At 43.3% G+C, this 13,693-nt stretch overlaps 1 protein-coding gene across 1 annotated transcript in view; it reads right to left on the reverse strand.

The window, feature by feature from the left end:
• DNAJC3 (DnaJ heat shock protein family (Hsp40) member C3) overlaps window positions 1–11,660 on the reverse strand; it is a 31,200-nt gene extending 19,540 nt beyond the window's left edge. The window contains exons 1-4 of the mRNA XM_035557128.1: window positions 11,481–11,660; window positions 6,266–6,376; window positions 3,076–3,200; window positions 1,992–2,066 (exon numbers count right to left, since the gene is read on the reverse strand). Of these exons, the coding sequence (XP_035413021.1) occupies window positions 1,992–2,066; window positions 3,076–3,200; window positions 6,266–6,376; window positions 11,481–11,562 (393 nt within the window). The 5' untranslated portion in view covers window positions 11,563–11,660. The remainder of the gene's footprint in view (window positions 1–1,991; window positions 2,067–3,075; window positions 3,201–6,265; window positions 6,377–11,480) is intronic.
• Window positions 11,661–13,693: the final 2,033 nt, after the last annotated feature.

Genomic DNA, 13,693 nt, shown 5'->3' on the forward strand with positions numbered 1-13,693 from the left:
TCATTTAAAAACCACTTCATCTCTAACAGCCTTCCTCCTTTTCTCCCATCCTCTTATGTATACATAAAGAATGACACAAACACAGAACATTAATAGGCTTCACAGTATTATGACTGATTTCCTCACGTTCTGAGATTAAACAATTTCATAGTGAAATGTAAACACATTGTCAAAATGAACTAGGTATTTTGCACACAGAAGAACTCTGAGAACAACCAGATTGTCTATCTGAAAGATTTAGAAGCAAGCAAGGGATATTTCTTACTAGTCCTCCAAGGAAATAAGTATTCTACTTCGGAGCCAAGATACCCAAGACAACTTTAATTTATTCATATGGTGGAAGGAATTATCTATTACAAAGGATTGCTTTAATATCATCTTAGTTTGCTCGAACACACTGTAACACACCACTTGCTGTAATCACTAAGGAAGTGCATAAGCAATATTGTTCACAGAACCAAGGAAACTGACACTAAAATTTAGGACCAATATGGTATCTAAGTTAGCCACTGAGAAGAAACTCTGTTCTGCTCCAGATTTAAAGCTCAACTGAAGACAGAAACTGTTTGACTGAACAAAGGCAGCAATCTAATTTTAGTTTTTCAGGATTTCAGCTGGTTTGGGAAAAAAAGCCAAGCTATTTGACAGTTGACTGGAGAAGCATTTCCGTATGCGGTATTGAGCAATACTCAGAGAGCTGTGAAGAGATGGGTGCAGAAATTCAGAACCAACGCTGACATCACGTAGTTGCTAGTGCAGCAACTGTCCTCTGTTAATCAGAGCTGAACGACATTCTCCCACAGTGCAAACAGCGGGGCTGCACTGCAGTCAGACACGCAGCTGCAGACCGCACGCTCACCCCTGAGAAACTTTCTGAGGTAGCAGCAGCAAGAGGAGATGCTGCTACGTGAATTTCAGAATAAACCACCGCCAGTTTGCTGCAAACACAAGAGTGCCTGGTGCATTTATAACTGCAGTAGTCACTCCTCCCAGCTGCCCTGCAAAGCGTACACTAATTGTTCTGGTTTTGCCTTACATACTCACGAGTAACATTTCCATTAAGCAGCTCTAACGTGCAACGCAGAACTGCTTTCTCCATCACACACGACAAAGAAAGCCAACAAGACAACATCAGTTACACTTGTAAATTCTATTTATTTTGGTATAAAGGACAGGCAAGCTGTTCAAACTAGCAAATACTGAAGAGAAAACAAATACAAGAATCAATCTTATTTATCCTCCTGCTTATAGAAAATTTGTGAGGAAAATGAGCTCCACATATTATCTGAGGATGAAGTTGATTTTGTTCCAGAGTTTATTTTTGCAGCGCGAGGCTGAAATAACATGTAAAATACCCACAGAAACAAAAAACAACCCATGTGAGTTTTAGGTGAGTAATAGCCAACTGTACTTGCAGGGTAACTCAAAGCACTTTTTGATAACGGAGAGAAAGTATTTTCAGCGCTTTCACAAAGGCTAGAGAACTCCTTCACAGGTAAGAGATGCAGATATATGCCACTGAATTAAATGATTTTAGCATCACAGTGACTAAACTAAGAGGCCAGGATCCCTCTGCAATCAGTGGAAAGAGAGCCTGATCCATGCGGCCTGCAGTCATTTCCCATTGTCACCTGAAAATGGTGATGTAAATCAGTTCAATTATGTACTGAATCCCATGTCACCTTTCTGAACCAAGACTGCTCTCTAGCACAGGTGTCATCAGGGAGAGATCACAAAGTGTTAGGCACACACACAAAACCAAGACTTTACAGAGTGCTGTGCTACTTCACGCAATGCCTTCTTATTTCAACTTCACTTCTCCAGTCCAACTTTATCATTTGTTCATACAAAGTGGCCTAACCACAACACCTTTAAAGGACAGGGAAGACTTGAACTTTGGTATACACACACATCCTCTAGAGCATCAGAGCTCAGAAGCCAACCGTAAAAACGGAAACGGTTCTTCAATTCAGGTAAGTTGGAGAACTTACCACGTTTTTAAAGTCATCCTCCGCTTCATCAAATTTTCCTTGCTTGAGCAGTAAGTGTCCTCGCTGTAATCTTGCCTGAAATTAAATAGAAGACAGTTTCTTTCAATTCACACATGGGTCCTCAGGAAATTATGAAAATTTACTTGTTTCCTTTAGCAGAACAAAATGTTTCATTTTCATTTTTCAGCTAACAAGCTAAATAAGAAATACCACCACCTGTTCTTTGTCTTCGTAACGTTCTTAAGAGGCCTCTGACAGTAAAGAATTACTTTACACCATAATTGAGGACCAAAGTATAGACATAATATTTTATAAACAACTGTAATCCTAAACATAATTGAGAACTCCTTTGAAAAGCTGCACAAAACAAAGTGAATGTTTACCTTACTCCACTGTCCTGACTATATGCAGTCAGATTTAAAAAAATTATTTTAAAAATTCTCAAATTGGGTTCTCTCATTAAACTTTTCGAATAATAGAAGCTATGTAATATGACAAGCTAATGATTTGTAAGATTTTGATTTAGGGTGAGCATTTGCACACAAGGAGTTTAGCGTTTGCTCCTTTACTATAAGCTATATAGGACATGGGAAACAGAGATGAGAGAATGAGATGGAGAGGGCTCCAGCAGTCTCCAACTAGTGAGGCAGTCTCTCCCCACACAGTAAGCACAAGTGAGCAAAAGCTAGGTCAGAACTTGCAACAGCCCCACAGGAAGGCAGTGAGACTAGGACAGCTCCCATGGAAAAGAGAGGCCTCACCTCAGCTGCTGGTCAGGAGGGCAGAAAACAGAGGCATCTGCTCTCTCTCCCCCTGCATGGCCTGACAGAGAAGGAAGGCATTTGGTACAAGCCCATGAGGAACGTGCACTTAATAAAACCATAAGTTACCAGAGGAGCTATCTAGACCATAGAGTCACAATACTTGCAAATTCTAGCACATACCCCACTGCCATTATTTTATCCTATTTAAAGTTTTGAGTGATAATGTATTTTCTATTTCTGTTTAGCAAAACCTGGAAAACAACCTCCTTTGAAGTATTTTCTAATACACTTGAACAGTTTCCAATTCCAGTAATACTTACGGATGTGAAGTCCTGCTTTAATTCCACCACTTTACTTAAATCGCGAATCGCTGCTTTAGATTTCCCCATGGCTAAATACACTGTGGCTCTTCTGTAATAAGCAATGTAGTTATCAGAGTCTCCCTCTGCAAGCGAATGAACAGTAATCAGAACACTATCTCAGAGCAACTGAACCTTTGGGTACAGCTAAACTTCAACGACTAAAAACATATTACCTGAGTTTTAAGCCACTGGAAAACAAAAATTGCATTTATCACTGAAACATTTGTTCTAAGCAATTTGTAATGCGGTTTAATTATTTAACAATGAAGATTACAGAAGCACAGTACATTGCTAATAATTAAGACTTTGGAAGATTAAATATGTACATCTTTTTTAGCCTTGTGCAGGAAAAAAAACCAGTCCCTACGTACTTACCCTTTATCTCAGAGTGCAGGCCTGCCTTTGAAAGCAGGTTAATTCGTTATTCTCCTTCCCAGCCCCTGTCCATCACACAGGATGCAAACAAATAATCCCCAAACGAGCAATATGTTAGTCCAATGTCATTACAGATGAACAAACCCTTCCTATCATCCATTTAGACAGCAGCAACTTCTTCCTAATATTAAAGTGGGCACCAACACCCCCTCCTAATGGGGGACAAAAACAGGTACTATATCAAAACCTGCAGGCTAACTCCAAGGCCACCACATTTCATGGTGTCTGCTGCTCAGACTTCCAAGATCCTCCAATTTTAACACTCTAAGCCTACCACAAATATGGATACCCCTACAGGAGGGGAACATAAGCTTCTGAAAACGGTTTATTTCTTAATATTCTTCTCTACAAAGCATTTCAAAGAAGCAGACAGCAGTTACTCTTGGCTCTCAGGAAAAGGCAATTTAGAGCTCCCACACAACCATACGCCGTGCAAGACAGACAATTTACTGTCCAATTAATTATACGTATGAAAATCCAGAATTTGTAGACAAAAACATCCACATCTGAGGAACAAAACAAGGACGTCTCTTCCACACCTCATCTGGGACTGAAGCTCAACTTTAAAATAAACGAAACAAAAAAGTGTTGCCATAAATCTTAAGGCAGGTAAACAGCTTCATAGCTGGCCACCTCCAACACCAAAACGCTAGGTTAAATCTCTCTGGAAAAAACTATCTGCATTCTTCCTCTGCAATCCCTTGGCTGTGGAAATATTGATGTCTAGCACTGGATATTAGGATACTATTGAATAACAACCTCCATGTTGTATGCACCTTGTACTTGATTTCTGTAACCCTCGTGTAAATTCAAATATTACTACCTTTAAGAAAAGGAAACAACTTAGTGTTAAGTCTTATTGCACATAACTCAATGCGCAGAGTACAACAAATCAAAAGATGAAGTTAAGGAACGTTATTCCTACACAGAGGAAGAAAGAAGATGGCAAAGAGCTAACCCAGAAAGCACATTTCAGCATCAGATAATCATCCTTCTGACAGTCAGAAGTAGCAGCAATGAACGTCAATCAGCATTTACCCAGAGAGGTAAACCTCACAGAGGTGCCACCAACTAGACAGAACTGAAGAGTTAAAAATAAAACTGAAAAGAAGAAAGGGACGGTATCTTTCTTTAATATTAGATATGTTAGTAAAAAAGAAAAACAGGCTGGCTGAGGTGAGACAAGGGGTCCCGTTTACCTCACTTTTTATGCTAGCACAGTATAGGCAAAAAAGGATTAGAGAAATTTCTTCTCCCCTCCTCTACAAGCACAGCAGGCAAATCCTGCTCAAACTCCTTTCAGAAAGGCAAGACACGGAGAGGAAAGACGTGTGACGAAGGTTCAGGCTGTCGGGCTCAGAACAACATCCAACTAAAAATCCCAGGAAGCTAACAACGGATGTGGTCGTGCCGCAGTTCTGCTTTCTGCCAGCTGCTCGAGCACAGCTAGCCAGGCAGAGGATTTCATTCCTTGCGGGCACCTTGTTGCCCCACTTCCCCCTCGGCGACACCACCAGCACTGGCATGGCCACCCACTGAACTGGGCTGCTCAGCAAATCCAAGTTAAAGCTTCCCAACCAATAATAAAGGAATAAACCACGCTGCTAACATTAGCTCTGCTCAGATCCCACGGGAGCACTTTGGCAGCAACACGAGCGGCAAGAGGATGAAGAGAGCAGCTCCACAGAGGGAGGTTCTTCCAGGGCACGGCAAAAGAGGCTCCCTCCACTCTCCTTGCAGAGGAGGAGCTTATAAAACAAGGAGAAAACACTGATAGCTCGGAACCAGCAGTATTTCAATTACATTTTATTTTCAGACCAAGGCATAAATAGAGGTGTCTCAGCAGTACAACTCATTACTGCGTAACAACCCGGCGTTACTATTCTCACGGGGAAAACGCTGCACTTGTATACACACGCGTTATAACCACGTCCGGCAAGCTGAACAACAAAACACCAAAGCACCACCAACAAAAACGGGTAATTGAAGAACTGCAGTGTTAATGGACACTGCTCTTTACCGGTGCTGTCTGCCTCTGTGTTTCAATTCAAGGACTTGAACCATCAAACTTCCTTGAAAATTTATACACGTAGCATTTAACTTCCCAGATGGCCGCAAATGCAGAACACCAGAATAGGAACTCGCTCACTTGCCGAGTGTAAGAGTGGGAGACATTTAATATACCCTTCGCTACCCGTCCAACGTATCAAGCTTGTAGCATCGTTTCCATTGTGATACTACCCACTGCAAGACCGAAAAAAGAAAGTGAGACTATTTTTACTGCCGAGGTTGTGTGCTTTGTTTTATTTTAAGGTGTTGAAGAAGAAAGAATGGATAAATCCAGCCTTTCAAAACCAAAGATAAATTCTGATCTCGACGGGATTAGATACAGGGAGCACCTCATCAAATGGTGCTACAGTCGGTCAAATATAATTGCTGCCATATAACTAGCTCGCAGAACAGCAGCGACTCAGCGTGTTCACATATCATGCAGTTCATTTAACAGCCTCTTTTATTAAAACCAAAGCATAAATATTCTACGGCAGCTCTGCTGGCTCCTGCTAAAGACCAAGCAGCTGCAAGAAGGTGCCCCAACTTTGGTGACTCATGGACTTGCACAAAAGCAGGCTACGTAATGAAGCAAACGCTAGCATAAATACATAAATAAGCCAGAAACGTTTCACTGCAAATGTCACTTTCTTCAATTACATACCTATAGCCGCATGGAAGTGAGACAAAGCATCTGCTAGCTGTCCAGCAGCCAATAACTTCTTTCCCATTTCAAGTTGTTTTTCTACTTCAGCATTTATTCCACATTCAGCTCCTTGAAGGAAAACAAGAATAACGCTCTGAATGGCCAGTTTATTATACCAAATAAATACAACGATAACACAACGTACAAACATTGGTAGTGATAGAGAAGCACAGGTGATGTCTTCCCACACAACAACCTGCAGCCTAAGGAACTCTCAGCATGCCATCCCCTCCCCAAAAGGAGGTCAGAGCAAAACTCCATGACCCTACTGATACCTGACGACTCTACTGAGAGCTGTTGGCCACTTCAGGGCTTGGCTTATCTACTGCATTTTTGTCTCATCTTTATTATTTCCAAGGCAAAATGTTTCCAGAGAGCAAGTTTTGATATAAACAATTATTCTCTTTCCATTTAACTAGTAATGTGAAATTTGTACTTGAGTGGTGTGTTTTAGAAGGGGCAGGTTTTTAGCTCAAAACTGATGAGCTGCTGCTGTTCAACCACCAGGGAAAGAAGGCTGTCAAGAAGGGAACCCCTGATTTTAAGCCCATGCTGTACATACATTAAGTCAGCAACAGTGTTTTTTCATTTGTACTGCTTCCAGCATTCTTTAAATCACAACAATTTCACTATAACTTGTCAATTTGTGACTTAAAACATGCACGCTATAAACAGCTTTCTGACAGCATACATTATGCACGAATTTAAGCAAGGTCAATACATTAAAATCTTTAAATAAATACACTACCTTAGAAAGCAATGAACTACAATCACAAGGAAGCAATTTCTTTTACTCAGGTTTTGTACCGAAATCATCAGAAGTGAACTAGAGAGGGACTCTTCATCAGGGAGTGGAGCAATGAGACAAGGAGTAATGGTTTTAAACTGAGAGAGGGTAGGTTTAGGTCGGATGTAAGGAAGAAATTCTTCACTGTGAGGGCGGTGAGGCACTGAACAGGTTGCCCAGAGAAGCTGTGGATGCCCCATCCCTGGAGGTGTTCAAGGCCAGGCCGGATGGGGCTTTGGGCAACCTGGTCTGGTGGGAGGTGTCCCTGCCCACGGCAGGGGGTTGGGACTATGATCCTACGAATTAAATACAAAAATTCAGTAGCACTTGGAAGTTGGTTCTTGGTCTGAATGAAAATGTTACACTACCCAGACACATTAAAAGAAAGCGTATCAAAACTTCTCCCACTGAGAGGAGATTAAACAACAAAGTAGTATTTGGAATGAAAGAACAGTAACTCCTGATCACCAAGTCATCAACATTTCAGGAGTTTTCAGCATCCAAGATCTCGTTTTTATTTTCCCTTCCCACTCCTTAATATAGTTCCTAACTTTCAGTTCCACGTTGTAAGAAAATTATTGAGCTGTCTCTGCTAAAAATGACAAAAATGTCCTCTGTATCCACTGAAAAAAGCTCTACCTCTTAAAAAAACATTGGTGATAAATCAAGTAATTAGATTCAAAGGCTTCAATTCAAGTGTTTGCATTATATCTGTAACACCAAACAAATTTCCTTTTTTAAATTAATGGAAACAACTACAAAATAAACCCGTTTCCTTTTTTTTTTTTTTTAACTAGAGGAAATTAAAACAGTAATATTACTTATCATACAGTCCATTTGGGGAACTTATTAAAAATGCATTTTAAAATCCACTCTGGGTGCATACAACACTGAATAAATATAAATAGCTTCGCTGACAATATTGCAGAAGTATTTCTCGACAAGTTTCTCATACACAGTATTTGGTAGCTTTCGTGTGAATTTTTCATTTACAGGAAAAAAAAAAAAAGGACACTTCGCCTTTTTTTCTAGCTTAAAGCTTTGATCACTGAGTCATCCAATGTCTTTTCAAATGCCAAAATAAACAGTAAGGCACAAACAAAAAACACACACGCCCTTGGAAAAACTCCAATTTTCCCTGGCTTTGGAAGCGTAGTAGCAACAAATCAGATGTCAACCACAAGCAAGCTGAAATATTTAATATGAAATAACAAAATTTACCCCCAAAAATGAAACAACAACAACAAAAAAAAAACCATGAGCTTCATGCCTCCTGCCCCTCCCCACATACGAATATCTAAAGTCTCTCAGAAGTTGTGCATGTGGAGCTGGATGCTAGAAGGGGGCTGTAGGTTACTCTGAGGCACCTTCTGACCACCAAAACACGGCATTCAAGTTTCACAGCATCTCAGGTTCCTTACGGAGCATCCACGTTTCACATTTAGTCACATCAGCGCTGCTCTAAGAATAGCTTCCACTACGGGATGTGCCTACAGCGTTCAGCGCCTTGCTTATGTGTCATGTTCGTAAGGCACGGCAGCCACACAACACATCTGGCAGGAGAGATCTTTTCCCTTGAAAATACTGAGAAGACGACAACAGCAAATAAAGGAAATGAGTACAGTGACTGTTAATGGTTAATAAGTAGGAAAAGCTTGACCCCACCCGCTGCTGAACATCACAACCCAGTGAGGGATCTCCAGGAGCAGCCAGTGTCACTGTGAGGAGTGGCACGCGCCACTACTGAGGAATGTCCAGACCTGACGGCCGGGCTGTTCACTCGCACAAACACAGCACTTACTTTTTGGCAGCAGGCAGACAACGGCTCTAAAGCAACCACCCCTCGGCGGACATCCGAGGGCTGCCAGCAGACACAGGAGCCAGGGCTGCTGTCGCTAAGGGACCGAGTGCCGTGCAACCTATTTGGGTACCCACCCCCTGACCCAAGGGCAGAGGAGTCCACAAACCTGCTCCGGATAGCAACTGGTACCAGGGCTGACACCCTACAGGAAAGATAAACGGGTGTAGCCAACCTGTTCTTCCAGTTAAATACACTCACTAAAATAAATGAGAGCTTCCTGGTCGGATTTCTGATTTATTACAGTAACTGCTGCTATTACGTGCTTACCAAACCACACGAACTCCCAGCTCTAGCATCAGTCTCACCCCTAATGAAAGGAAGCCCTCTACCTTCAGAACTGCTTCAAGGTTTTACACTGATCTGTACATTCTCATCTTTTTCCCTACAGAATTTTCAACTTTTTTTTTTTAATTTCATGCCCAAGCTGGGTAACAGGACTACGAAAATAAGACTGGGTACCAGAAACACAATTTTCAATGTCACGTTCTTCAAAGAAGAAACGTGCACGCCACTAAACTTAATCAAAAAGTGATCTGAACTTTTTTTTTTATTTATTTAAACAGAGGAGTTCAGTGATTGTTTTGTCACATGAAGAGGCAGTCCTGCTTTTGGGATGGTTTTGATTAGAATGACCCTTCTGTAAGCGTGTCGGCATGTTTTGCAGCAATAAGAACGAACAAAGGAAGAAGTGGACATGCAATCACAGCTTCAGGGCTGATACGAAAAAGCTCACAAGCGGCCTCAGGGCACAGCAACCTTCCTCCTCCCCGTATCCAGCTGAAGTGTGTCCAATTTCCATCCATGCAATTTTTTACTCCCTAAGTTTGCAAACAAAGTTCATAAATATAACAAAGCTTGGCAAACCAAAAAGCCAAGAGAAAACTCATTTCTTCCTCACAAAACTTGCGGAGAGACAAAAAAAAAACTTCCCAAATTCAGGGCAGAAACATATGGGATAGGTGTGAGGAGGCTGGTGGGCTGACAGCAATGAAACGAGCGCCATATACTTAGAACTCGTTTCTTCTTACTCTCCTTACTACCTTTCCTTCAGGGTGGAGAAGGGAAAGAGGAACAATATTTCTCTATCCTCCCCAGTTGCCTCTTTTTGCCTCCGTTTGCGTGGGTGAGCAGCCACGAAGGGGAAATGTTCCCAAGAGGCAACCTGTGCCAAACGGGAGCTCTTTGGCAGAAGTCAGGGTGCTCAAGGGGAAAGGATTCAGGAAACAGGACAGGAAGGGATGAACTGCAACTTCCCACGACACCACGTATCCCAAAACATTTCCGACTGAACTCATTTACTAGCCAGATACAACTCACGTTCACAGATATTAACTGTAAGGTACGAAGGTAATACAGGCTGACTGTCACTGATCCATGAATCAGATGGCACAAGGCAGGCTTCTACAATCAAGACAGCAGGATGCAAATGTAAATGCAAGTATTAATGCATTTGAATTCAAAGACCAGTGATATTTTGGGGAAAAAACGTATTTGAAGTAGCATAAAATCCCTAAACCCCTTCAGTACATTTTCTGGAAAATGAACTCATGAACTAAAACATAAGTAAGTTCTGTAAATGACAGGTTATGGTTTTGGACCTTATCTTAGTACTTCACTCTAAAACATCTCTACTAAGTGGATGTTAAGAAAACACACCCCAAACTAGTAACATGACTTTAGTATTCCACATAGCCATTGACCTGTATACTTGAAATAGGTTGGCAACACGAAATGAAAAATCCTCAACAGCCATAATCTTTGACAACAGCGTTTCTCCTCTGACTTCACCAGAACAGACATCCAAAAAAAGCAATTCAACACCACAGCATATAGTCTTGGGCTACTGAGTGTCTTTGCTACACTACGATCACGTTGCCTTTTGGCCAGTTGATGCAATTAGTACTTTAGTAATGAATTTTTAGTGTAAAGGTCAGTCTGGAGATTTAATTCTGAATATTGACAGCTTCAGTTCCACGTCAGTCTGCCACCAGTGGCATGAAAACGTTTCTCAGGTTAAACTCTGACTGCCCGTGCAATTGCATAACCGAGTTAAGAAGTTAGCAAGTGCCTGTGAACGCAGGTTTGCCTGCACAGGTGTGGCTGACGGCATACTCTGAAAGTAAACGAGGCCACGGGAGATGCAGATAAGCTGCTGCCCCGAGCTTCAGATACTAATGGGGACACCAAGAGGAGGATCACAGGATCGTTAGGGGTGGGAGAGACCTCCAAGATCACCTGGTCCAACCATCCCCCCCCCCCCCAATGTCACCCACTAAACCACGTCCCTAAGCGCCACGTCCAACCTTTCCTTAAACACCCGCAGGGACGGTGACCCCACCACCTCCCTGGGCAACCCGTCCCAACGCCTGACCGCTCCTTCTGAGAAGAAATGTCTCCTCACTTCCAGCCTGAACCTCCCCTGGCGCAACCCGAGGCCGCTCCCTCTGGTCCCGTCACTAGTTATCTGACAGAAGAGGCCGGCCGATAAGGCAGGCGGCCCAGCCCGCCGCCCGCCGGGCGCTCACCGTGGTACTGCAGGTCGAGGAGCACGATGAGGAAGGGCAGCGCGGGGCCCAGCCGCCCGGCCGAGGCGGCGGCGCACACCATGGCCGCCCCACGCCCGCCGCGACACTGGCGGCGGAGCCCCGGCCTCGCGGCTCCGGCTCCGGCGGGGAGGGTCGTGGGCGCCGCTGATTGGCCCGCCGGGCGGAAGCGGCGCCGCTGATTGGCCCGCGAGGCGGAAGCGGCGCTGGGATGGCGTAGGGAGGTGAGGCCGATGGTGTCAACGCGCATGCGCGGTGGTGGCGGGGCGTATATGTGGCTGGCAGCCGCACGCCCCTGCTGCCCTAACTTCGGCGGCGCATGCGCAGTAAGGCGGAGGGTTCCCTGACCTGAAATGGCCGCCGGCGGCGTTAATCAGCCAGCAGCTCAATAAACCGCTTCTGTTTCCCAGCGCTTGTTGTTGTCGCTCCCTGACCGCTTCTTCCTGGGGTGGGGGGCTTCGTGCCTGTACCAAGCCATAGAGCAGGGGGAAGCAGTTCCTCCCTTCACGAATTCTAGAGTTCATACTACCAATTCTACTGTCCCTGTGTCACAATCTTATTTTTCGCTGAGGTGGAGCACAGCCAAAGCAGTCAGCGTGGCCTCGGCTGTATGGTGACCTCCAGGCATGCCGAAATTATTTAGGGGATTCACCAAACTGCAGAAAAACTGGTGGTGTGACTTAAGAGCACAGTATTCTCACATTAAAAGTTCATACTTGACCTGTAAACTTGTCATGATTTTAGCTGGGATACAGGTAATTTTCTTTGTAGAGGCTTGTGTGATGCTTTGTTTTGGATTTTTGATTAAAATAGCAGCGATAGCACGCATTTTTGGTTGTTGCAGAGCAGTGCTTGGGTGGAGCCAAGGACTTTGCAGCTTCTCACACTGCCCTGGCAGCAAGGAGGCAGGGGGTGCACCAGGAGCTGCAATGAGACAGCCAGGACAGCTGGCCCAGGGATGTCCCACACCATGTGGTGCCATGCTCAGCAATAAATTTAGGGTAAAGAAGGAGGAAGGGGGGACATTCAGACCAATGGCCTTTGTCTTCCCAAGAAACTGTTACACGTGATGAGCCCTGCCTTCATGGAAGTGACTGAACACCTACGTGCTGATGGGAAGCAGCAAACGAACTCCTTGTTTGGCTCTGCTTGTGCACACAACTTTTGCTTTACTTGTTAAACTGTCTTTTTCTCAACCCATGAGGTCTCACACTTTTACCTTTCCAATTCTCTCATCCACTTGAGAAGAGTGAGTGAGCAACTCTGTGGTGCTTCGTTTCCTGCTGGGGCTAAACCACAACAACCGCACACTGAAAGCAAAGTCTTTGTAAGGTAGGTTGCCATCTAACAAGCATGCATTTGGAGACATCTTTAATTATTTTTTTTTTTCATAACTAAAATACATACATTCTTATTTACCACAGAAAAGCTAATAGTGTATGTGCCTAGACATTTGTGCCTAGACATATCTACTGTGTATTGTTGAACAAACAATTCATATTAGGGACACATATAATGTTATATGCCATCAATGTTTAAAAAAAATAATCATCTTGTTCTCATTAGAAGTCTGCCAAGCAAGTAACAAAGTTGAAGCTTGGAGTCTGATTCAGCAACCACAGAAATTTCTTTTTTCTTTCTGCAGGTACGTTCACATTACCCTTTTCACCCTATGTGATATAATTCACAAGTTTTCCTGGAAGATCAGAATGAGAAAAAGAAAAGTCAGTTAGCCCTCTTCAATATTTCATACAGAAGATGATGCTTCAAAAGTGTCACCTTGAAATTTGACCTGCAGAAAGTCTTCAGAAATAAGAACTTGCAATAATAGAAGTGATAGATGTGAAATGAATATTTGTGTGTCAGGTACGCCCTACTTCTGTACAGCGTGTTGGGTACGCCCCGCTCCTTACTGGGCATAAGTCTTGTTCAGGCTTATAAGCCTCTGTAGGCATCAATGTAATCACTCCTTGAACCAGCTCATTAACAATGGAGCCTCAGGAAGAGCTCGTTTCAGGAAACAACCCGATAAGGCATCTAAGCTTGACTACGAGTCAATCATGACTACAATATGACTATGAGTCCATCATGACTACAGTATGACTGCGATAAAGATCTAATAAATATGAAAGGCAAAGCCATCATGGCATCATTGCTCTGCTATCTACAGAATATGGTGAAGTCTGATACCGTCT

Source organism: Cygnus atratus, chromosome 1, assembly GCF_013377495.2.
Source record: "Cygnus atratus isolate AKBS03 ecotype Queensland, Australia chromosome 1, CAtr_DNAZoo_HiC_assembly, whole genome shotgun sequence".
NCBI classification, from domain to species: Eukaryota; Metazoa; Chordata; class Aves; order Anseriformes; family Anatidae; genus Cygnus; species Cygnus atratus.